Source organism: Odontesthes bonariensis, chromosome 4 (assembly GCF_027942865.1).
Source record: "Odontesthes bonariensis isolate fOdoBon6 chromosome 4, fOdoBon6.hap1, whole genome shotgun sequence".
Classification (NCBI taxonomy): domain Eukaryota; kingdom Metazoa; phylum Chordata; class Actinopteri; order Atheriniformes; family Atherinopsidae; genus Odontesthes; species Odontesthes bonariensis.
Genome location: NC_134509.1, coordinates 37,233,575 through 37,260,027, shown reverse-complemented (window position 1 = coordinate 37,260,027; position 26,453 = coordinate 37,233,575). Strand labels below are relative to the sequence as shown.

The following is a 26,453-nucleotide window of genomic DNA, read 5'->3' as shown; positions in this document are numbered from 1 at the left end:
TTTAAAGTGATAAGTCTGTAATTTTAACCTAGAGATTTGTTGCGACTCCTGAGCACGCACTAGTGACGCTGCTGTATTGCAGTCACCGCAAGTCAAAATGGAAAAGTGCGTACACGGCCTCAGACCTGTCGTGGCGATTTCATCTTTCCTGCGTTCACGATGGATTTGATAAATGCCAACCTTTGCGCAGAAAAGAACGTACACACGACCTACGCACGTTTTTCGTCTTACGCAAGTTTGATAAATGAGGGCCAGTGTCTCCAATGCTGACACAGAATGTTCGATCGGCCAAGTATGACCTGAACCACTCCAATGCTACACCACTGATGCCCACCCACTGTTTCAAACGGGAAACTAAAAGTTCATGGTCCACTGTGTCAAATGCAGCAGTTAAATTTAAAAGCACCAGAATAACACAGTCACCGGAGTCAGTAGCTAAAAAGATATCATTAAAAACTCTTAAAAGAGCTGATTCTGTGCTGTGCAAGGTTTTAAAACCAGATTGGAAGACCTCAAGAATTTTCTGCTCTTCCAGAAAAAACATTAATCGGTTGCAAACTATCTTCTCGAGGATTTTTGCAATAAAAGGCAATTTAGAGATAGGTCTAAAATTTGCAAGAACATATAAAATAAAAAATTTATAAATTTTAACAGAAATGTATTTTCATTCTATTGTTATTTTATTGTTTAATTTGTCCCTATTGTGAATCTTTTTTTAATGCATTTGGCAGATGCTTTTATCCAAAGCAACTTACTTGTGAACTTCGTTTATAAGTTAATTCTTTAGTCATCCAGCTATTCACCTTTACTCATGTATTAATTTGTTTGTTCATCAATTTATTCATATACTAATTTATTGGTTTGTAAATCCCTATTGACTTTTCATTCCAAAGTGTTATTTGTCCACATTTAAAGTCATCTTTTAGACAAATGTTCTGTGTGCTGTGAAAGAGCAAATGTAATAAACTGAATCCACCACTGTGTGACACTGAAAACCATTGTCAGTCAAAGGGTGATGATGCTGCTGTGACATAGTACGTGTGTATGTATGTGTGTGTGGTAGAACCACATATCCCAGACTACCCCTCCCTCCTTCCAGATCCATCGTTCCTCTTTCCTCTCCTCTTCTGCAGCATCTCCCCTCGTAAGTGGCCAATTGCTTGCTGGAGAGTAGCATCATGTGACCACCTGCCACCAATAGTTCTACACCAGGCACCGGCAAAAAGAGGGGAGTTGTCTCTTCTCCTCATCCTTCTTTTCTTCATGAGTCAGACAACGTGTCTGAGAGAGAGAGAGACGATCCATCAAATAATAAATCTTCCCTTCTTCTTCAACCTGAGCGGGGATCCTGCTGCTACTTCTTAACGCCATCTCCTTCCATCCTCCCACCCTTCTAGGGAACTTGGAAGGAATGAATGGGGAGGTGATGGAGGGGAATGCTGCTCGCGAGCAGCAGCAGCATGCCGGCAACAGCTCCTACCTTCCTCCTCCTCCTCCCACCATCACTCCAGCCATCCCACCTTCTGTGAAGCTGGGTTTGACTATAGTCTACACCATATTTTACTCACTGCTCTTTGCCTTTGTGTATGCTCAGCTTTGGCTGGTTCTAAGGTATCGACATAAGCGTTTCAGCTACCAGACAGCATTTCTGTTCCTGTGTCTGTTATGGGCTGCCCTGCGCGCCCTCCTCTTCTCCTTCTACTTCAGAGACTGCGTGACTGCCAACACACTTGGACCCTTTACGTTTTGGCTGCTGTATTGCTTCCCTGTCTGCCTCCAGTTCTTCACATTGAGTCTCATGAACCTCTACTGTGCACAGGTAAGGGGGAAGCTGCCATCTTTATTGATGGAGTAGAGACAGGTGACCCTGGGGATAGCTGACAGAGTTGTGACTCTGACAGTCCTACACCTACAAAGCCAGACATGTATTAATTCACAAAAATTCTGATTCTCATTTGTTTGGCATTTGTCATTTAGTGCCATCTGTGGTCACAGACAGTAACAGCAGAAATCATTTAATGACAGAGGTCTCTGAAGCAATTTCAAATTGACACATAAGAAAAATATGCAGCTTGATCGATATTGGCTAATTGTATTTGTTACTTTCTGAATGCTGCCCAGTGACTGTGTCTTTAATTTATTCAATTATATTTTAAAATACTGTATATATAGCACATTTATTTAACAGAAACATGTAACTTGTTTGAACCCTTAACATAGACAAGAACAAAGGAAATTATTTTCAGTGTCTTCACTTGTGGGAGAGAATAAATGAGAATTCGATGCAGCAACACACTCGGTAAAAGTTGTTGTAGAGTCAATATTAACACTGTGTTCCATCAGCTTCCTTTTATCGATACTGGGCAACTGTAGCTCAGGAGGAAGAGCAGTCGCCCACCAATCGGAAGAGCAGTGGTTCGACTCCTGCTTCCCCGGGTCACTTGTCAAAGCATCCACATTCATTCGGTGAATGAATATGAGTGAATGTGGTAGGAAGCACATAACTGTATAGACTAAGATGTGCCTTGTGTGAGTGAATGTGGCATGTAGTGTTAAAAGCACTTTGAGTGGTCAGCTAGATTAGAAAAGCGCCATACAAGTACAGTCCATTTCCTTTTTAATATCGTGGGAACCGATGATACTAACTGTCGCAGTTTTTCAGCAGAATCTGTCCATTCTTGCTGAATACAATATTTCAGCTGCTAAACAGTCCGTGGTTGTTGTTGTTGTCTGATTATCCTCTTCATGATGCTCCACAAAGACATTTTCAATAGTAGACAGTAGGGCTGGGCGGTTCTGGAAAAAATGAGTATCACGTTTTTTTTGATAAAAAATTATATCACGGTTTTCTGCACGTTTTTTTTTAAACAAATTTAAATCTTTATTTAACTCAAATCCAAAGTCAATTTCTGCTATTATTCAGTTTGCTTAACAAAAATATTTATTAAATATTTTAAATATTAATATTATATTAATAATATTGTTAAATATTATTTAACATAAAATACAGCATGACTAATACGGCCAAGGCTGTTTTGGTAATGTGCAATGTGCACAATGTCCATGGCTATAACCTCCATGAAGTTTACCTAGAACAGATATTCACACATTCTGTTAGCCAGAACACCTATAAAATAAAAAATAAAAAAGCACAGAAGACCCATTTACTTCTAAAATGAACTGCAATGAACTATATGAAGTTCACCTACAACAGGCATTTACACACACTGTGTTATCCAGAACACTGTAATAAAAACAGAGAAGACCCATTGACTGAATTATTACCAACAAGTCCGTTATAGAGGTCTGTTTTGGACATGCATTTTCAGGGGTCTTATTCCGTACACTTTCTTCATACTGCACTTTGTGGTGGCGTTTGAGGTGGCTAAACAGATTGGACGTATTGCCAAGCTTTGCTGATACTGGGGCAGAGCATATGCAGCAGTGTACATCATGACATTGCTCGTCGTCGTCTGGTTTAAACTCGAAGTATTGCCACACTATAGAATGCAAACCTTTCTTAGGAACAAACTGTGTTGTACGACTTGCCTGGCTCTCTTCACTAACACCTGGGGTTTCATCGTTCTCCATTTCCCTTCACATAGGCTATCTCTTCACTCACTCATGCTGGTGTGTTTCGAAAATACAAGGATCTCCTTTTGCCTCGCTTGCCGCTGAATCACGTGACGTGCAGGTCCATTCATTCATTGGTTTTAGGGAGAAAGGCTGTTGCCACGTGCAATCACATGATTAGGTGTGCATTTATGATTGGTTGAAAGGGAAAGCAACAACAGTGGACTTTGTGGGAGCATCACAAATTGAAGTGTTACGCGGCTCGTTATGAAAAAAAAAAAAAAAAAAAAGAGAACAAAACCGTCTCTCATCAAAAAGCGAACCTTGTGTAGGTGTGAACCGAGATCACGGTTTTTTAACGGTATACCGCCCAGCCCTAGTAGACAGATGTGTACTGCAGGTAGGCCAGTCAAACACACACATTCTGTGTGTATGAAACCACACTGTTGGAAGTCGTGCAGAAGGAGGTCTGGCATCGTCCTTCCGAAATAACCACAGACCTCCTGGGAAGACGTCACCTGTATACCTGAATAGGGTAGTATGAGTCTCTTCAAAATTCCAACATCCGGGGGCTTAAAAAGATGCTGGGAGAGGGATATGGGAGAAAGTATATCAGATGAAACATGGGGAAAAATAATCAAGTCATGGTACAAAGTTTCAAGAGAAATGCAGACACGATTGATGTGCTACAAAATTATCAATAGGATTTATTGGACCCCATCAAAAATGGCACGGTTGGGGCTTAGAAACTCAGATGTGTGTTGGAGATGCAACACTGAGTGTGGCACTCTCTTACATATGTTATACTCGTGTCCCATAATAGATCCCTTATGGTCGGAGATAGTATCTTTTATCAACAACTTACTGACCACTGCTCTGGTACGCCAACCTTTACTCTGTCTCTTGGGTATGGTACCACAGGGGAGCGGGTTAAATGCCCACCAATCCTCATGGTGCCGAACAGCTCTAATAACTGGATGCAGGATAATATTACGCCATTGGAAAACACAAGTAGCTATATCCATGGTGGAATGGTTTAATGAGATGTCCAAGATTGCCTCTTATGAGAGGTTGTGCTATAGAATGATAGATAAGGAGGATGTCTATGTGAAAATTTGGGGGCCTTATATGGACATTCTACAGTAAACAAGTGGTCTTACTTTTTTCTGTTTTCTTTCTTTCCTTTTCTCTTTTTATGTAGCATTCAGTGGTGTACAAATGTGTATAGCTACACTCATTTATATATGTATATATATATATATATATATATATATATATATATATATATATATATATACATACACACAGTACAGTGTATAGCTTTGTTAGTCAGTATCTGCCTGTAGTCCTCCCCGTTCACTTGTGGATGTTCAATGTTTGTCTTTGTTTCATGTATTTGTGAAAAAAACCCAATAAAAAGTAAATTACAAAAAAAAAAAAATTCCAACATCCACCTCTGCATCAATGGTACCTTCACACGTGAAGTCATCCATGCCATGGTCACTGATGCACCCACATAACATCACACAAGCTGTTTTTTGCATCTTTCTCAAATAACTTTTTTTTTTACTCATTTTCACATGTAGAAGCAGACATCAGTTTCTCCCAAAAGCAGCTGAAATGTGGACTCATGTGACCACAGAATACGTGTCCACTGTCTTTGTGTCCATCTGAGATGAGCTTGTGTTCAGCGAAGTCAGCCGTATTTCTTCAGTTGATCTATGGCTTCCACCTTGTGTAATACAGTTTCAGGTTACATCTCTAGATGCAACAGCAGACTGGATTAGGTAAAAAAAGAACATTTTCAAAGCTGATCCAAAGACCACAAATAGAAGGAAAATTTAGTTTTTTAAGGCATTTAAAAAGCCATCCAAAAGGCTTTTTCAAAGTGACTAGTGGGAGTTTCAGGCTTAGAAGCTGTTGCTGGGACATTCATACTTTGAGTCATTGAGGACACATGCTTTGTTTGGAGAAGATCCTTCGAAGTTTTCAGACACTCCTGCCACATAAAGAACAAGAATATTGTTGTGCCCGTTCTTCTTTTTCTCCGTTTAATTCTGTGTTGCTTTTTTCAGCTCTCTTAGCAGATTTGACAGAGGCTCAGTTTAGATAACCACAGTTTTTAAAGGATTTCTTGATGTATTACAATTCATTTTCTTTTCCCTCTGGCCTAAGTTGCAGTTATACTCACACACATTGGTCACTGTGCAAGTGACATTACAATGTCCAATCATGTTGGTCAGGCAGGTAAAAAACTCACAGGTGAATATGACAGATAGAACTGGCATGCTCTCAAAGTGTGAATGTCCCAGCAACAGCTTATAATGCTGCGTGTACACCAAGGGCGACCTACGCTGCCTGGTAGCGGAGGTAGCTGGAGAAGCTTCACTTGAGAATTCGCTTTGGTAGCTTTGTTCGCTCGTGACGTCACATTTAGAATGTTCAATTTTTAAAGGCCCCGCGGCTGTGCAGCACCCCCGTGAAAAAGAACAAAGGAGGAAAGAGAGGGCAGGGACACGAATAAAGGTGTTGTTATTTACAATTTGTTATACAAGATATACATCACGTTACAAATTACGTAAAACTACATTAGGTACGCCTGAGAAGAGCAGGAATAGCAGAGGCAGCTGTGAAAAATATAAAATAAAATAAATAAAACTTAATTGCAGTGAGAAAGGTATGCGTGGGGTTACTACACTATTGTATTGAAGCACTCGACACGGCAATAGCAACAAACTCACCACTCCACTCTCCAACCACCTCACTAACTCTCAACCATGCGTCGTGTTTTTTGTTATTATCCCGATATGCAAATGTTGTGGGGTTGTACAATATCTGGTGGGGGGACACTGCAGCGATTAATTTTTCAGTAGCCATGTTTAAAGGACGTAGGAACAAGGAACCAAAGTTTACACGTCTGTTTCCGCGAACCCCGCGGATTGTCGGACCCCTACAGTCTGTGGATTGTCATTGGTTTTCACCGAACCGCGTCATAGCTCATTACCATAATATTAGCTTGAGTTTAATCACTGGAATTTGCTCTGTTCGCTCAATTCGCTTCGCCCCTGGCGAATTCGCTCTGGTCGCCCAGTTCGCTCACCCTCCATAGAGAAATAATGATTTCCGGCGCTCAGTTAGCGTAGGTCGCTCTTGGTGTACACAAGGCATAAGCCTGCAAGTCCCTCCAGTCAGTTAAAACTTTAGAAGCATTTCAGATGAGAGATGAAACATCTTTTAGAGCAAAAGAATAGTATCCTCTACAAGCATTTAGGATTACCGTGACATGGATTATTGAGAATTTACACAGGTTTTTTTTCAAGGTACTCCAGGGCCCATGTGGATTTATTAATCAAGGTGGTAACAGTATCTGATGCAGTGTTGCCAGAGGGCTCAGAGGCCATGATTATCCAACAGTAGTTTCATGCTCTGTCTTTTACGTCCCAAGAGCATTGATGTGGAAGATTGTAGAATTATCCAGAACACTGTTACTTTATATTCTCTTAACATTTCTGTTTCTCTTTGCCTCTCCCAACTTCTTTTCTTTCTTTGCTGCATTTATTTATGGATTTGATCACATTTTCTAAAGATAATGAATTTGGTCAGTGAAGACATTGAAAGTAATGTCTTCACTGACAATGTTCCTTTGTCCTTGTGTTTATTAAATACAGATTCAAACAAACTAACAGGTTTAACCATAAAGGCACTAAGTGCAGAAATCATTTTCATCATAACTATATAGGTTTTCCATGTTAATTATCTTTTAATGTACATTGTCTATATGTTGAATTAGAGGATATGATAAGAAACATCAGTTCCAGTTATTGTTCACAGGACTCAGTGAAATATTATCCTGATATAAATACTAGCACATCTGTTGTTTAGACTAGTCTGCCAACAGAACTACATCATCTGTAAAAAGCAGAGGTGTAACCAAACTAAACACCCTCCTCTTTCCAACTACGCCTAGAGATCTTGTCCATTAAAACCATGAACAGGATCACTGACAAGGAACAGACATTGGCATAGACCTTTGTGTCAAGAATGTGAACACAGCTCTCGCTTTGGTTATACAGGGAAGGAGTAGCCTCCAAAAGTGACTCTGGTACCATGTACTTCCACAGCGACCCCCACAGAATCCCTCGGGGTACATGGTCGTAAGCCTTCTCTTAATTAACAAAACAGTAGACTGTAGACTGGATGGTCAAACTCCCATGACCCCTCAATAAATCCCTGCTCCTCCTGTATCTGAGGTTCAACAGTATGGTCAGAGCCTCCTTTCCAACACCCTGAAGTAAACTTTTCAAGGGAGGTCCCTTTTCTTAAAGATGGCCACCACCGCCATCGTCCACAGGTGTTGTCCCTGACCACCATGTGACATTAAAAAGGCATGTCAGCCACGACAGCCCCACAATGTTCAGAGTCTTTAGTATCTCAGGGCGAATCTCGTCCATCCCCACCATCCTACCGCCAGGAAGCTTTAAACTACCTCGGCAACCTCTGTCAAGGTGATGGGCTAGTCTTCCCTCAAGTCCTCAGAGTTTACTTAAGTCTAAGTTCTATTTGTAGTTAGAAAAAAGTGTCCGAAAATAAAAATACGATGATTTTCTACTACAAGTAACATTGTCAGTAGTTGAAAAATCATGCCATGAAGGAAGCCATTAATAAATTCTGCAGGAGAGTCTGAAGAGTATGATCAAATTGACTACATCTAAGTCTGTCTTTTTCTTACAGGTTTACTTTAAGGCAAAGTCCAAGTACACACCTGCTCTGCTGAAGTACAGGTAACTTCAGCTCAACTATTTTTCCATAAATGTGACCAAACTTGAAAGTAAACTTTTGTCTGTGATTCAAATGTAGTGACTGTAGATAGCACATTTAGAGATCATTCAGAATGCAGATCTGATATCTTGTGTCTTCCCTCCTACAGACTGCCTCTGTACCTGGTCTTCCTGGGTGTTAGTCTTATCTTCCTGCTGGTTAATCTGGTGTGTGCCCTGCTGATCAAGATGACCACTGCTGACGTCAAGACAGTCGTCCTGGTGAGGGTGACCATCAACGACAGCCTGTTCGTCCTCTGTGCTGTCTCACTGTCTGTCTGCCTTTACAAAGTCGCCAAGATGTCACTGGCCAGCATCTACTTGGAGTCAAAGGTGAGGTCCAGATGATAAGGACACTGCTTACATTGTGGATTAAAAAACAAACAAACAGACAACTAAAAAAAATACTGTAAATAAACCAAAGACAAACAATAAATAAATGCATCTTTGTGCGCAGGGAACGTCAGTGTGCCAGGTGACTCTGATCGGTATCATGGTGGTGCTGCTGTACTCGTCTCGAGCCTGTTACAATTTGGTGGTACTTGCGCTCACCAACATTGAGAGTATTAACTCTTTTGACTATGACTGGTACAACGTCTCAGACCAGGTGAGGATGGTTGTGGACCTGGTATTCAGCCTGTAAACTGCATCTTGGCTTTATTTATTCATTCATTGACAAGTTGATTTGATTGAGACATTTTTCATACAACAGGCCATTTTTTATCTTTGGTTTAACATCCATGCTGGCATATCAAAAAAAAAAAAAAGAAAGACCAATTCAAGGATGGACCAGGCACATACTCACAAAAACCATTCCCAACTTGTTTAGTGTCTTGATCTGTGTCTTCTGTGTTTTTTTCGTCTGGGCTCAGATCTGTCATTTCCTCACTTTTTTCCCCAGTTCCCTCCTGCCAGTCTTCAGCTCCATTCCCTTCACCTTGTTTCACTCATCCTCAGCTGCACTCACTCACCAATCATCCTCCCCACAGTATTTAGTCTACCTGTTTAGTTTACCTGGCGAGGATCTGACCCTCGCCGTTGTCAACTCATGGTTTTCCCTGTTAGTTCTTGTTCTTGTTCTTGTTCCTGTTCCTGTTCATGCGAAGTGTTACAGTCAGGTTTTGTTTTGTCTTAGGTTTTACACAAGTTTAAGTTTGTGGTGTTCTGGCTTGGCTGTGCTTTTTGTTACATTTTCTGAATAAACAGAGTTTAGTTTTCCTTTAACTCCTGCCTGTTACGAGTCTGCACTTGGGTCCTCTTTCCTCACCTCCACCAGGGAAACGTGACATTTAGTCATGTATAACCCGGAAGTTCGTTTAAAAGGTGACCTGCATTTAATCACCTATCTAATAAATATGCAAGTAATACAGTGCGACAAACAGCGAAGTTAACATTCAGTTTTCTGCCTTGGTTCCCGGAGCTCTTTCACCAGAGAAGAGTTCATTAACATCAGGGCAACATCTCCAAAGCATTTATTTCCTAACTTTCTTGCCTCATCTGTGGAATTATTGGACAACCTGGTCAAAGGTTCCCCCAACCTTTGCTCATATAAGGCACATTCCCACTGTAGGAACCTTTTGCAGTTCCTATAACCTTTTCAGGAACGGGGCCGTTTTTTCCTGTATTCGGACATACAGGAACTAGGGACCACAGCCCTCAGTTCCTATAACCATTTTAGCTCCTTCTCCGAGGCTGGGTCTTTTCTGGGTTCTATAGGAACACATATGACGTAGGTGTTTGGTGGTCGGTAGCTACGCCCCATGTCAGATTTCCGCTTCTTCATGTTCCTAATCTGCTCAACGTAAACAGTAGAATAACGACTGAAATGTTTACTCATACGACACGGATACAACCGGCACGTGTTTAATAAGTTAAACTTACATGTCGTCTCCTTTGTTTGCGCCGATCTGCTCTCCTTCCTTCCTTCATGAAACGAAAAAGTATCGCCTGCCCTCGATCCTGACTCTCTGTGTGCTCTTCCAGCCTTGATGTTAGACGCCCGACGTGATCGTCCATGATTAAGATTACCATCATGCAGACCATGAACACGGTGGCCTCCCCGCTCTCCATATTAACTTCTTGGTGGTGTTTTTTTCTTCTCTCCTTACTTTTCGTGGGTTTTGTTTTGTTTTGTTGTTGAGTGTGGCGCTAAAGTAACACATCACTGTCGCAGACGGTTGCGTCACATCAGTCCCTATCAAGGTCCCGACTATGTGCTAATGCAAAATGAAACAGAACGAAATTCGAGGTGGACCGTTCTTAGAACTGCGTTCCTAGAACTGCTCTGTCCAAATGCGGCTATAGTGAAGTGTTGAAGGTGAGGAAAACGTGCGGGCGCGCCTGTGCCTATTTTTCTCTAACGTCTACATACTGCCCAACAAACTGGACAAACTTCAGAGACTTTTCTCTGTTTTTTCAAGTACAGGTTTAGCAAGGCAGGGAGAGAACCAAAGTGACTGTATTTAAAAATAAAATCCAACACCAGTTCTCAACCAACGACTCCGCTTATGTGTAGAAAAAGAAAAAAAAAAAAAAAAAAAAAAGTTTCAGTGCAATCTGTTGGTTTCCTTAGCTAGGAAATTGTTTTTGAATTGGCTCTATATGAACGAATTGGATTATTTTATGAATAATTATGATTACAATTAATTGAATTCCAATTGGCTTGAATTGGACTTTATTATCTAAGTGCCTTGAGATGACATTTGTTGTATTTGGCGCTATATAAATAAAAATTAATTGAAATTGAATTGAAAGACAGATTACACACTACAGACCTAAAGCCGCCCACTCCATTCACGACTTATGCCTGGCCAACGAACTGAACGAGTTCTACTACTGCTTTGAAAGACAATGGGAAACTCCTGACACCATCCCCTGTGAGTACAGCCACCATCTCCAGACCACCAACTTCTCCTCTCCACCTCAGCAGGGGCTCTGGCACTTCCACATCTGTCCACATCAGAATCTCCCTCCTCATCAAAAGAATGGCACTCTCTATCCCGGAGAGAGATGTGAACAGGCCTTTTAAAAAAACAAAACCCACGCAGAGCAGCAGGACCTGACTCCATCTCTCCATCTGCCCTGAAGAACTATGCTGACAAGCTGTCCCGTGTTCACAAACATATTCAACACCTCACTGGAGACATGCTATGTGCCAGCCTGCTTCAAATTAAGATTAAGATTAAGATCTGATTTATTGGTCATGCATACATACGAAATTTGTCCTCCGCTTTTAACCCATCCAGGTTGGTACCTGTTGACACACACATGCACATGCACAGGGTCACACACCCAGAGACAGATGCCAACCTGGAGCGGTGGGCAGCCATGAAGCACCCGGGGAGCATGGGGGGTGTGGTGCCTTGCTCAAGGGCACCTCAGCTGTGACAAGGAGGTGGACTGACACCCCTCCAGCTATCAGTTCCACCAATCTTTGAATGGTGAGAGTGGGAATTGAACTGCCAACCTTACGGTTATTGGATGACCGACTCTAACCACTGAGCCACGGCCGCCCGAAATCCTTCACCATCATCCCTATTCCCAAAAAACAAAGGCTCACAGGATATAATGACTACAGACCTGTTCACCCTGACCTCTGGGTAATTAGGTCATTTGAGCGCCTTGTGCCGTCTCACCTCAAATCCATCACTGACCAACTCCTAGACCCCTGCAGTTTGCCTACAGAGCTAACCGGTCTGTAGATGACACCGTCAACATGGCTCTTCCCTCTTCCCTCCTCAGGGACCTACACCAGGATCCTGTCATCTCTTATGCAGGACAAGCTCTCCCAGCTGACTCCACTTGCAGGTGGATCACTGACTTCCTGTCTGACAGGAGGCAGCATGTGAAGATAGGAAAGCAGGTCTCTGACTCCTGGACTATCAGCACTGGATCCCCTCAAGGCTGTGTTCTTTCCCCTATCCTGTTCTCCCTGTATACAAACTCCTGCACCTCCAGCCATGAGTCTGTTAAGCTCCTGAGGTTTGCAGATGACACCACCTTCATTGAACTCATCTCTGACGGGGAAGTGTCTGCCTACAGGTGGGAGATCGACCATCTGGTGACCTGGTGCAGGCAGAACAACCAAGAGCTCAACTCTCTAAAGAAAGTGGAGATGACAGTGGACCTCAGAAAGAGTGCAGCACCACCCACCCCATCACCCTGTGGGACTCCCTCTTGGACACTGTGGAGAACTTTTGCTTCCTGTGAATGTCAACTACACAGGACCTCCAGTGTGAGCTGAACATCAGCTTCCTCATCAAGAAAGTCGAGCAGAGGATGTACTTCCTGAAAAACCTGAAGAAGTTCAACCTGCCAAGGACAATGGACCTCATGCAAGAACATTTTCGTATTTTTATTCTAAATTTCTCTCACTTTTTTCGTAAGAAGGTCTCGTACAAACACACCACGTCAGATTCAACAAACGCTCTTAACTTCGGAAAAAGTGTGTAAACGACCTGCGTAAATGATGAAAACCACTCGTGTGTATTTAAGGGGCACGTGCATGAGGATAGTAAATTTGCATACTTCACGCCTAAAATTATACCTTATAAGGAGCTGTACTTCCTCTCTCCTGTGCCAGGAAGTGTTGAGTGTTGAGTCATGAGAATGGCATCAAGGCGCAAAAAGAACAACTTTAGGGGCTCTGAGATTGAAGTTCTGCTTTCAGAGATCCAAAAATGAAAATCTGTCATTTTTAGTAGTGTCAGCAGTGGAATTACGGGACCTGCTAAAGCGAAGAAATGGGAAGCAATTACGAGTGCTGTTAATTCCATGTCACCTGTAGTTCGTAATGTTACCGAAATAAATAAAAAAAATAAATGGTTTGATATGAAAATGGCTTAAAAAAAAACCTGTCTCACCACCATGGCCAGGCCCTGGATGACTGCAACTAACGGTAGGCGTCCACTATTCCGGCACGTCAAGCCGTATCCAACGCATTCAATTCATTTTCAATGAAATCCGGCCGATCGTTGTCGCCGTGCTCGCAAAGCATGCTGGGATTCCGGCACGGCGAGCGGCGGACCTGCGGCACGTCAAAAAGTTGGGCTCGGCCGAACTTTATGCAAATTTGCCACGGCAGACTGAGTGCGTTATCCAATGAAAGTAGATCATGTGATCTCCTGTGTCGCAGCAGCAGCAGCAGCAGCAGCAGCACAGCAGCTCTCCTCGCTCGCAGATCCACAACCACAGGGCTGGACTGGCATCTGAAAAGGGCCCGGGCACTTTTTGATCACTGAAGGCCCAGCGCGCATATATGTATATTTATATATACACACACTTCTGTCTAATTATCATTAATCCTCCATTTAATCCTTGTAAGGTGTTCATGTTTTTGTTACATAGAAGATATTCTGGCCCAGTGGACCTGGGACTAAAGGAGGGGAAAAAAGCTGCTGTGCACCCTCATGTTCCCTTCATCCTGCTTGTGAAGTTCTGAGTATCTTTGTTTTTGAGGATAAGAGATAGAGAGAGGAGGATAACTAACTTTATTTTCCAGATGATGAGCCCTGGCCAGTGAATCTCATTGTGAAAAAAGTATTCATACCATTTTCCTTCAGCAAAACCTGAAAATGGGTCCCACAGACCCAAGCCAGGGATAAGCAAAGCAATATTTCACCAGCACACACAACACTGCATAGAAAAGGAGCACCAGCAACACACACACACTATTGTATGTTCTAAGTCTTACTGAATCAAATTAAACATGTAGTAATAATTTCCTGGGTTCAATTATTTTATTTATTGCTCAAAATTGCTCCAGTCCACAGATACTGTCAGTGAGCTTACTGAATGGAATGTTAACCCCCGCCCCCCAGGCATAAACTGTGATGCAGCTTGAGACTGATCAAAAGAGCCTAAGATAGTGCTTATGTCTGTGTATTTTTTCTCGGACATGTCATTTTTTTCACTACAGCAAAACCAAAAAATTATACCAAATGGGTATTTTTGTGACTGATTTGATGAAGTCAGGATGACAACTTGGTCTCGGTTTCAAACTTTCAGGCAATGGGAAACGAAACGCTGAAGCGCCCAATAGCTACACTGCATTGGGTAGCGGGTGTGTTGAGATGAATTCTAACCTCAATCTCTCCCTGCTGGGTCACGTCTCCTATCTCCGTCTCCTCCTCCTCTGGTTCCCCAGCTGGAACCATCTCCTCCGCCTCCTCCTGTTCATTCTCCACCACCTGTGCGCTCGATGATGATGTACCGGCGGCGGCCCCACTGCTGCCCCAACCTGAGGTCGAGCAGCCAGGTTCTGCATCTCCCACGGCCCCACTAACCGAACCTGAGCTCGAGCTTGTGCTTTTAAAAAACTTATCGGTGATTTTAACGCATTTTACTGCGTCGTCTCTTAGTTTTTCTTTTCTCTTTTCTTTACGTTTGTCATGGCCACTCTTTTGTTTCTCCATTTCGCGTCCTCTTTCCACCAGAGCTTTAGCCGAATATAGCCAGGTGAAGTCAGCTAAACTTGGGGTTATAATGATGATGATGACTTGGGTCAAGTGGGCCTGTAGGGAGGGGCGGGCCTTTGACAACGTTAGGCATTCTCATTGGACTAGAGCTCTGTGCGTCAGGAGAAACATCCAATGGGCCCCGACGTGTCATTTTTTAACGTCGCAGTCAATAAAAAATATAATATATATATGTATATTTTATTTACGGCCCTCGGAGGGCCCAGAGGGCCCAAATCCCGGGAGGGCCGTTCGGGATATGCCCGAACGGCCAGATAGCCAGTCCAGCCCTGCACAACCATGGTGAAATACGAAATAATGTTCCATTGCTGACGATTTATACACATTCATTTCCCTCCAAAACTCAAATTTTTAGAGGGAGAAACTTCGGTTGGTTAAAATCCCAAGTTATTTACTTTCCCCCGGAGCCCGTATGTTCTATCTACAACTTCGTATAAAAAGCCCCTCTGTACACGCCCACTGCAGTAGCAACACGGCGAGACTAGGCATCCAATCCGGCGAGTTAAATTGACGTGCCGGAATAGTGGACGGCTACCGTAAAGCCATGCAATCAGTTGTTGCCTCATCATGATGGCACTTTGATGGGGTGGTCCATGAGGGGGTCTTCTGGCACCACACCTTCTGGTCTGCCTGGGCTGGTTCAGGTTGTAGGAGACCCTTGTTCATGGCAATATTGGGCAAATCTGACATGCCTTCTCTGGGCTATAAAGCAGTTTGCCCCCGCTGTATCGAGACACACCCACCTGGCCTTCAGCTCAGTGCGCTGCACAAAGGCACGGGGGCTTTGATGCGTATGTGTGTCTCGTGCTCCAATTATGATTGGCAGTCCAGCCACGGCATGAAAGTCCCTCTTAGAAGAGGAGCGGAGTTATGTCGCTATAATAAGGTAAAAGATTACGGCCAAGTGTTTAAAAAAGACATAAATGACAACATACCTTTTGACTTTCTTCTTTTTCATTAATATGGTAGATCCATAGTCAATCCCCTATCCCACAGGTCGAGACCGCCTAGTGGCCTGGCGAACTTCCGTTGTGTTTTGAAGTATGCAGCGCGTTTCTCTCTTGCACGTGTTTTGATGTTTGCTGCGCGTTTTTTTCTTGCATGTGTTTTGGGGTTTGCAGCGCGTGTGCTCCGATCGTTTTTGTGATTGCCGCATTTTTCTCTTGCAGCGTTTTATTGTTGGATTTGTTTCGCCGTTTGCAGCGCGTTTGCACGTGTCGGCCACCGTACTGGGTAGGCTGCAGTGTATTTTTTTTTTTATTAAATATAAAACAGACAAGTACAGAAACAAAGACAGATACAATAACTATACGCCAGGGGTTAGATAATGCAGACACAAACAAAGCAGACACACATCTATAAAACAATATTAAATTTTGTACATAAATTCACAGTTTTCATTGCTTTTTTGTTCTTTGCGGCATAAATGTTTTTGAGATAAATGTTCACGTCCCTACGAAAATAAACAAAAGAAGGCCTCATTTTAAGTACTTTACACTTATGTATATGGAATTTTGCCACAAGAACAATTAAATTACAAAGAAAATATTCCTCATCCAGCTCCTTACTAAAATTGGTAAAACCAAATAAAACATCTTGCAAACGTAACTCAAAAGTTTCACAAATAAGGTCAATTATAAAACGACAAATCTTCCGCCACAAGTCTCTTGAAAACTCACAAAACCAAAAATGATGAATAAGTGATTCTGGATGTGTATTACAAAGAGTACAATTAGTATCAATACCTTTACTGAATTTAGCTAAAAAGGATTTAACTGGGTAAAAACGGTGAATGATTTTAAAGGACACTTCTTTTACTTTATTGACCAGTAAGAATCTGTTGGGTAGTGTCCAAGCCTTGGTCCAGCATATATCGTTGGCATATCCACTCCAAGCTGAGATTGCACAAGGTACAGAAATAATGTCCTTTAGAAATAGATTGCGCACAGTCCGGTTATTATTACGGGTAGTGGACATCAAGCATGTTCTACCAACATGTGTCAGAAGAGGATCAAGCTGAGGAGTATCATCAGAACAACCTTTCAGGAGCATGATCACTCCCAGTGGAATTGCATCAAAAACAATGGCAAATTGCTTAGGAGTAACAGGTATTTTTACACGCTGAAGAAATTCTTGGTAACTGAAAAGGTTACCCTGTTCATTAAGAAGTTGAATTACTGAAACAATACCATTCCTAAACCAGTTATCAAAAAATATAGATTTCGTTTTGTAACATATATCCCATTTATTCCAGATAAAGTAAGTATTTGGAGAAAAATTGTGCTTGTAAAGAAGAGACCAAGACAAAAGAGCTTGCTTATGAAAGTTTGAAAGAGAAACAGGAAGCCTGTCAATATTATAATTACAAAGCAGAATAAACTTTAAACCACCCAACTGAGAAAACACATGACTAGAGATACAATTCCATATTGAAGCAGGTTCTTTTAAATGGTTTTTAATCCAGTTAACTTTAAAAGTGTTATTTAGCGTACTGAAGTCAATAAATTTGAGCCCACCCTTGTTGTAGTCATTCATCATAACAGATTTTTTAACATAATGTGTTCTGTTTTTCCAAATAAAATTCAATAGTAACTGGTCAATGCTTTTACACATTTTTGTATCCACACCCAATGCTATTGCAGCATATGTCAATCTGGATATGCCTTCAGCTTTTGAAAGTAGAGTCCTACCCTTCACTGACAAATCTCTTTGGAGCCACATATTAAACTTTTTTTTTGTTTTATCAATTACAGGGTTAAAGTTGAGGCAACACCTGAGATTCTGATCCTTAGTTATAACTATATTGTTAAAATTGGCTTTGTTCTTAGACATTATGAATGAAATAGGGCTCAGTACTTTTCCATATGACCTAAAGTGATCCAGGGTTACACACATTGTTTTGGGCTGATCCAGAGAATATGACGAAGCATGTTGAACCTACACATGTCCAATCATACTCGGTCGAATGTGAGTCCAACCTATGCAATAAGTACAGATGATATGAAATCAGGGCCAGTCTGACAGACTTCCTGCGGGAGCTCTGTTCCACTGAGCCCAGCGCTGATATTCTTTGATGTGTGACTACAAATAAACACTTCATTTTCACTTGAATTACTTCGGTCCGTTCTTGAGCCTCCTAGTAAAAGAACCGTATCTAATAAATGGTGCCGTGACCCGGATTCAAACCGGGGTTGCTGCGGCCACAACGCAGAGTACTAACCACTATACGATCACGGCCAAGTAGGTAACTTGCTCTTTTACTGGTATATTGGAAATAGAAGCAATATTACAACCTTTGACTGCCATCAGTTCACATTTGTTCACATTCAAATGTAGACCTGATGCTAAAGAAAAAACCTGAATAATGTCTAATGCAACAGAGACCTGTGATGAGTCATTTAAAAACAGTGTAGTGTCATCAGCCAGTTGACTTATAATGATCTCTCTATCTAGCACAGACATTCCCTTTAGACCACTGTTCTTTATATGATTAGCCAATAATTGGGTACATAGCAAAAATAAGTAAGGGGAAATCGGGCACCCCTGCCGAATGCCACATTTTTGTTCAAACCTGGGGGATGAGCCATTCTTTAATTTAATTGAACTATTACCATTACAATATAAGGTTCTTATTGCGTTACAAAAAAAGTCACCAAAACCAAATTTCTGAAGTGTTTTAAAAATAAATTTGTGTTCAACTGAGTCAAAGGCCTTGTAAAAATCCAAAAATAGTATAAAACTGTCATTTTGAATATAATCTGGATAATCGAGTATATCAAGTACTAATCGAATATTATTAGAGATGTGCCTACTTTCCATAAAACCTGATTGAGTTTCGTCTATAATGTCAAGCAATGTGAATTTTATCCTTTTGGCTAACATAATGGCTAGGATTTTGTAATCAGTGTTCAGTAGGCTAATAGGGCGCCAATTTTCTATCATTAAATGGTCTTTTTTTGGTTTTGGTAATAGAGTAATTAAGCCTTGTGTTAAGGTTGGTGGGAGAGTGCCCTCAGAGATACTTTCTTTAAACACTTGTAATAGAAAGGGGGCTAATTCTTTACAAAAGGCTTTATAAAACTCAGAGGTGACACCGTCTACACCAGGTGATTTGTTAATTCTTAGGCTTTTTATTGAATCAATAATTTCCTTAATAGTAATAGGACAATCACAAAGTTCTTTGTAAGTCTTGCTTTTTGGGTTAACATCTAATGAATTCAGGAATGAGTTGGCACTTTCTTCACAATATTGAGAACTGTATAAATTTTTATAGAAGTTAGAGCAAAAGTTTGCTATCTGTTTCGCATCATCGCAGACTGTATCCCTTATTCTAAGTTGATGTATAGTGTTGTAAACAGACTGAGATTTTTCTAACCTGAAAAAATATGCTGAATTTTGCTCCCCTTCCTCCAACCAGTGCCTTCTAGATCTTACAAAAGCCCCTTCAGCTTTAGTTTTATATAGATTATCAATTTTACCTTGGTATTCAAACAAAGTCTCTTTGTCTTCAGGAGTAAGTTTATCAGGGCATATAGAGGATAAGGTGGTAATTTTTCCTATTATATTTTCTTCTTCAATTCTTTTTGTTTTAGCTAGAGAACTACAGTAACTTCTGAAAAACTGCCCAACCTCAAATTTAAACAGTTCCCATTTCATTCCATACCTTCCTTCTACTACAGCCTCATTCCAAAAGATATGGATAAGTTCCTTAACCCTTGCCTTAACACATATGTGACTCAGAACAGAGCTATTCATTTTCCAATATGAGCTTCTTGGGCTGTTTGAACTTGGGAGAAGAGAAATGTGAATCTTAATGCCCTTATGATCAGTGAGAGGGGACGGGAGAATCTCTGTTTTTGTGCTGCTTTTGAGAATACTAGATATTAACCAAAAATCAATTCGTGATTGTCTAGATTTGGATGCATTACTCCATGTAAACAATATGTCAGTAGGAAAATGTTCTCGCCATATATCTATTAAATCAAACTTTTGCATTAGAGATCTTAATGCTGCACTGGAATTGGTCTGGGAACCTGGTAGCCATCTGTCAACTGTGTTGTCCATAGTAATATTAAAGTCACCGCCTAAAAGTAGATGAGCATTAGGAAATTTAGACAGCCAGTGAAGTATCCTACTTTCTACCTCAGTAAGAAGATTGTTGTTACCATTTACTGTGTTGTAACCATATATGTTAATTATTATGAGAAAAACGTTATGAATGTTAATGACTGTGCATACATAGTGACCATTTTTATCTGTATCTGTATGCAGTACACTTTGCATGAATTTATTTTTGAGGGTGCAGACACCTGCAGAACGTGTGGATGCATGTGAAAAGTATGCTTCATTGCCCCACTGTGATTTCCAAAAAGGCACGTCATCACCTACAGAATGTGTTTCCTGAAAAAAACAAAAATCCGTGTTGCATTGTTTTGCAAATAAAAATAACGCTTTGCGCTTCAAATTGTCTCTTAAACCCCTGGCGTTGAGAGAGACTATAGAAAGAGAAATAGTAAATGCAGAACAAAAAAATAAACTGGTAAGTACAGCTTCAAAGTTGGAACTAGTAACTTGGTGAGATGCCCTGAGAACAGCATCGTATCAACCCTTCTTTTTTTTTTTTTTTAAAGTAAGAACCATAAAGGCGCCAACATATAGGCCCGCAAAACTTTGTGTAAACAGTTAACGTTCAGTCAGTGAACAATCACCTGTTGGAGACAGCATTATGGCATGATACCTCCCTGCAGAGTAATTTCCTTTTTTTCAATGAAGGCACGGCCGCCTACAAAGTAGGCTTTTTTCCCCTTCTTCCTGGCTTTTTCCACGAACGGCCACAACGCTTTCCTCGACTCCCTGTCAGCTTTGCAGAGATCCTCCGCGAAGCGCAGGTTGTTTTCTTGAAGGAAGGCACACCCCTTTGCTGCTACCCACACAGCATCTCTCGCCACTCGTGAGCAGAATTGCAGGATGATGCTTCTGCGGCCATTCTCCTTCTTCTGTCCAAGGCGATGCACGGAATCAATGGTATGAGGGAGACGTTCGCCTTCGTCTGGTGCCACCTTCTGGCAGATACGGATGACTTCTTGACGCACATTTTTGTCTACCAGTTGTTCGGTTACCCCGTGTAGCTTCAGATTCCACCGTCTTGAGTACCTTTCCAGCTCTGTGATACGTGACTCCAGCTTGCCAACACGTTCCTTTTCCCCCTCAAAAGCAGCATCTAGTTGGTCTACTTTGTTCTTCACTTCACCCATTTGCTGGCAAATCGCTTCCACATCTCCCCTCAGGCTAGTTATGTGAGCAGTGTTATCTTCCACTATTCTCTTCAATTTGTCCGATCTCGAGTTTATCAACTGTGACAAAGTGCCAATTATATCTTCAGCAGCCATTTCATTTTTTCCCCTTTTAACTGGAGGTTTCTCCGGCATTATAGGCTCAGAGGGAAAGTCCTCACTCATCAGTTCAATCGCGCCTTTGCCGTTAGCATAGTTGTGAAAGTCTTCAACATCAAGGAGAATGTTAGCTCCAGTGTCCATTTTGCGCGGAGGCTTTCTCTTGACACTGGAATTCGCCATAACAAACGTAAACTTCCCTTAATAACGTCAAAAAGTTTGTTTCAATTGAAGATGGTCTCTGTGTTAGTCAGATAGGCCGGAATTCAGTCAATAAGACAGGTTCTTACATATTAAATTAAAATTGTCCGATAGCTGTTCTCGTGGCTGCGACCGATTACAGCGCCATCTTGGAGCTCCCCCGAGGCTGCAGTGTATCATCCGCATCCAAATTACAACAAATGTCATCTCAAGGCACTCAAATAATGTAGTCCAATTCAAGCCAATTGGAGCTCAATTCATTGTAATCATACTTAATTTAAAAATAATCCAATTAATTGATATAGAGCCAATTCAAAAACAACTTCCTAGCTAAGGAAAACAACAGATTGCACCGAAACTTGTCTTCTGTCCAATCTCCCATCCTGAGTGTGCCTGAGGCGACTGTGGAAAGGAACGACTCCCTTTTAACAGGAAGAAACCTCTGGCAGAACCAGACTCAGGAAGGCTGGCCATCCGCCTCAACCAGCAAGAGAAGACAGAAGTTCTTTGAAGAATAAAAATGTTTGTGTGTCTATCTGCTTGTTTTGTTTTGTTTTTTTCTCTCATTTTTTTTCTTCTATATGTAGATTTTGGAAGCGGTTTAATGAGGAAAAAAATTGCAAAATTCCTTACAAATATTTCTAAAGTAGTGAAAATCAGTGATTTTGATTGCAAAAAAAAAAATCACAAAAAAAAAATCGCGAAATCGTGGAGGGACTGATTAGTAGTCCAAGAGAAGCAAGAAATTCCACAGTACACAAACAAGGTAACAGGAAGTGATGCAATACATCTTACCACAAAGCGTCACCAGAGACAGGTGAAACTCTGATTCTGTGATCCAACCCGATTCATTATTATTATTATTGTTATTATCATTATTACAATTATTACTCATTATTTTATATAATCCCTGTAAATCTGACTTACTGTAAATATTTGTTTTACTTTACTTATACTTACCTTTATTTTAATTTGAAACTTATTCCTCCATTTATTTTCGAAAGAGTCTGTTTTTTTTTTCTTCTCTACAACTCTTTGCACCTACCACCAAAACAAAGTCCTTAGTGAAAATCTACTTGACAATTAAACTGATTCTGATTCTTTGTGCATTTCCAGGCAGACTTGCGGTCATCACTGGGAGACGCCGGTTACATCGTGTTTGGGGTGATTCTCTTTGTCTGGGAGCTGCTGCCCACTTCCCTGGTTGTCTTCTTCTTCAGGGTTAGGCGGCCGTCTCAGGACAGGGTCAGTCCCCCTACGAGAGAGCTTTTTATATAAAAAACAATAAATTCTAAATGAAATCCATTAACAGTAGCTGTGGAAAAATGTCTACAGCAGTGATCATAATCAAAGTGATTATTCTATCTTCAGTTGTGATTATGTAGTTAGTGACTAACTGTCACAGTGTTGTGTTACGATTGAATTAGCAGAATTCTCTGATAGGTCACGATGGCACTACCATCACTGTATTTTAAGGTGAGGCAGATAATGGATTGTTTTATCTTCATCCACAGAGCACCACTGGGTTACCAAACCATGTTCTCTCCTCCAGAGGATATTTCTTTGACAACCCCCGTCGCTATGACAGCGATGATGACCTGGCGTGGAGCATTCCTCCCCAGAATGCATCAGCAAGGTAGCAACATTAGTAATTTCAACAAACAGCCCTAATGATCTCTGGATCATCTATTCATGATATGAATTACAAATCAAATAACTAACTGTAGGTCTGATGTTTTCTCATCAGGAAAAGCTGGACTCAGCTTCTTAAAACATTTAAACGAATATCTAAGAGTAATAGACAAAGTGCTAGATTAGCTACAGTAAACGCTGTATCCATAAAGCATCACCGTAATGTTGATACATTTGGTACTCATGAAATGCATATGACATACAAAACTTAAATCTAACTATTACACTTCGACAGACTCTTCCACTTTATGAAAAATAGAGTCTGATTCTTATTGATTCATATAAGAGGTGAAGCTGATTCATCGGACCAGGGGGTATTTGACACTTCTGTCTCTCTGGCAGCCTTTCCTCCGACTGGGGCAGCCGCCACAGCAGCTTCACTGTGCACACCAACAGCGACGAGCAGCAGCTGACAACCAGTGCCGGAGAGCTGCACCCTTATCCGTGACTCCCTGTTCACTGTACAGCACCACTCTGCACTTTGACACTCATCAGTTATTGTGTTTGGACGTCACTGATGTAGAGCTTTGTAGAATCACAGTGCAATAGTTAAAATAGAGACTTGATTGTTTAAAAGTGTTCCGGCATGTTTATTGAAAAATTCTAAGAGTTCCTCTGGAATTTAGAAGAGAGCAACACGAAAAGATGCAGCCCCACATTTTTACGAAATTCCAGGAACAGATTTTTTTTAAATCATTTAAATTCAACATAGCATCGCCAAAATGTCATTTTTGGCACCAAGAATGAAAAAAATGTAACATTGGGTGTTTTCAAATATCAAGAAAACACCCAATGCATTTTTCCTTACTTATTCAATTTGGGCCATAAAGCAAAGAAATCCCCCCATGACGGTGTTCAATCAAAGATCAGAGGACCACCAACATTAGTGCTGATCATCCTGCTGACAACCTACCGACAACCTACCGGTTACCTCAGTCTGCCCATTAATTCAAAATGTTTTCCTCTTAATGATACAATGATGTTGGAGGTGTTTTACAGAAGATTTATAAAATGCTTGTAATCCCCGTTTTCTGATGACAAAAATGTGAACCCAAAACCGAACCATTGGACAGACTAAAATTCAAATTCAAATTCAAATTCAAAAATACTTTATTTATCCCAGAGGGAAATTAAATGTTGATGTAATTCAATTAAATCAAGGAGTTATTATAGATGCTGATGGCTGTGGGCAGGAAAGATTTCCTGTAGCGGTCCGTTTTGCATCCAAACTCAAGAAGCCTTTGACTGAAGAGACTCTGTTTTCCGATAACAGTCTCATGGAGAGGATGTACAGGGTTGTCCATAATTCTCTTGATTTTATGCAAAATCCTTCTTTGCATTATTGTCTCCAGAGGTTCCACAGTCGTCCCCAGAACAGAACCAGCCTTCCTTATCGGTTGTTGAGTCTTTTTAGGTCCCTGGTTCTGATGCTGCTGCCCCAAGAGATGACGCCAGAGGAAATGACGCTCTCAACAACAGACTTGTAGAAGATCTGCAACATCTTGCTGCAAACCTTGAAGGACCTTAGCTTCCTCAAGAAGTACAGTCTGCTCTGTCCTTTCTTGTAGATTGCTTCACTGTTGTGTCTCCAGTCCAGTCTGTTGTCCAGATGAACACCAAGGTATTTATATTCCTCAACCACCTCCACTTCTTCTCCCATGATGGAAACAGGGTTTGATCTGACCCTGTTTCTCCTGAAATCTACAATCATCTCCTTTGTTTTGTTAACATTCAAGATGAGATGATTGTTCCCACACCATGCCACAAAGCGGTCCACCAGCTCTCTGTACTCAGCTTCTTGTCCATCTCTGATACACCCGACAACTGCAGAGTCAAAAGACTGTGGAAACCCTACTTCAGAGAATGCCACTACTTTTTAACTCTGTATGTAGCTGATGTTGTGATGGATGTTTTAGAGAATATTTCTTAATCATTTTTGGAGAATTTCAATAAGGATTACTGAATTTCCATCTTTTGTGCCATTGCGCTTACATCAGTTCCATTTCTATTAGGGAGATAGTTCAGGCACTTTCAAGTATTTCTTTGTTTTGAGATTATGTTTCCTTTTAGTCTTCTCTGCGATAATGAGTATGAGTGGAACGTAAGTCAACCAAAGTGGTCGAGGCAGATGACAGGATCTGCTGGAGTTTTCCTTTCCCTGTATGCCACCAAATGCGTCATATTCAATGGACATTAAACCAACTTTCACCTGAATCACATTTAAAACTGGTCTAAATCTGAACTTTTCCAGAGATCTGGATCAGTGATTTGGCCCACGTGACACTTAGCAAAAATGTGCACATCAACTTAGCATGATCAACATAATAAAAGGTGCTTTAGCATCTGTGCTAAAATGTTGATACTCGGAGGAATATTTACTGATAGTCTTACGTATAAATAAATCAAAGTGTTTTTGGAGACAGTGATCATTTGTTATAGGAGATATTCATATATCCAGATGTGCTGCTGAACATTGCTATGCTTCAAGAAAAAAATCATGACGGGTCATAAAATCCATTTGTATCATAAACTGTGTCATTAATTGCACTTAATAATCCCTGGAAACCTCCTCAGGTCATTTCTATTCAGACATTCTTTGTCAACCCTTAAAAAGTCCCACAAGAGCACCGAGACTTGAAAGAAAATTATGAGTAACCTGTAAATATCAACAACCAGAGAGCTGATCACTTCCTGTGCGGTATTTCCAATGACAGGTGAGTCTTCACCTCAATTCATGGTGAGAAAACATAAAATCTTGTGTAAATGTCAATTCATTTGAAATCATTTGTTAGAATTGTTAAACTCACAAATGTGTTAATTCAGCAGAAAAATCCAGATGACTCATCATTAAGGTTTTGTTTTGATATGTCTGTAATGATGCTTCTGAAAAAAAGCTTAGACTCTATATTTCTAACAGGTTTTGTAATGTACAGTGATGTATTTTGTTGATGAGCTTCTCATGTTTGTGTTTTTGTGATGTGTTGACAGTATGCAAACAATAAAAACAGTTAAGTTACAGACTGCCAATAAGGGAGCATCTGATTTTTTGGGGCGGGAACAATAAATCAGTTTCTAATATTTCTAAGGATAAAAATCAGACTAGTTTTATTTCCCCCCAGTGGTGTCTCACTTAAAGTTTTTCTCTCAGATTATAAGTAAACAGAGATGATCATAATATCAAGAAATATTTCAATATTTATTTGTCTTTTCTAATAAATATACTCAGCAGGTGCACAAATAAACATGGGGCAACTATATATGTATACAGGTATCCATAGAGATCATAAAGCAAAACAAAGAAA

At 40.9% G+C, this 26,453-nt stretch overlaps 1 protein-coding gene and 1 non-coding gene across 3 annotated transcripts; one reads left to right on the top strand and one right to left on the bottom strand.

Annotated features, from left to right (window-relative positions):
- Positions 1 to 1,250: 1,250 nt before the first annotated feature.
- gpr137bb (G protein-coupled receptor 137Bb) lies at positions 1,251 to 26,169 on the top strand. Of its 2 annotated transcripts, XR_012769643.1 has the most exons (8): positions 1,251 to 1,819; positions 8,305 to 8,354; positions 8,501 to 8,723; positions 8,848 to 8,997; positions 22,576 to 22,704; positions 22,974 to 23,095; positions 23,494 to 24,772; positions 24,888 to 26,169. XR_012769643.1 is itself a non-coding variant. In XM_075464124.1 (7 exons), exons 1-7 carry the CDS (start codon positions 1,412 to 1,414, stop codon positions 23,597 to 23,599), a joined length of 1,188 nt encoding a protein of 395 aa, XP_075320239.1. In that variant the 5' UTR covers positions 1,251 to 1,411; the 3' UTR covers positions 23,600 to 26,169. The 2 variants fall into 2 exon arrangements, 1 of the variants encoding a protein (XP_075320239.1); XM_075464124.1 differs by having other exon boundaries at positions 23,494 to 26,169.
- trnah-gug (transfer RNA histidin (anticodon GUG)) lies at positions 18,032 to 18,103 on the bottom strand. Its single transcript has one exon. It is a non-coding gene; the product is annotated as a tRNA-His (tRNA).
- Positions 26,170 to 26,453: the final 284 nt, after the last annotated feature.

What these genes read in the sequence shown, in the direction of transcription:
- gpr137bb (XM_075464124.1), top strand. Translation starts at nt 1,412, where the DNA reads ATGAATGGGGAGGTGATGGAGGGGAATGCTGCTCGCGAGCAGCAGCAG. An exon ending in TGAACCTCTACTGTGCACAG is followed by an intron (nt 1,820 to 8,304) that starts GTAAGGGGGAAG and finishes TTTTTCTTACAG; the next exon opens with GTTTACTTTAAGGCAAAGTC. An exon ending in GGCGGCCGTCTCAGGACAGG is followed by an intron (nt 22,705 to 22,973) that starts GTCAGTCCCCCT and finishes CTTCATCCACAG; the next exon opens with AGCACCACTGGGTTACCAAA.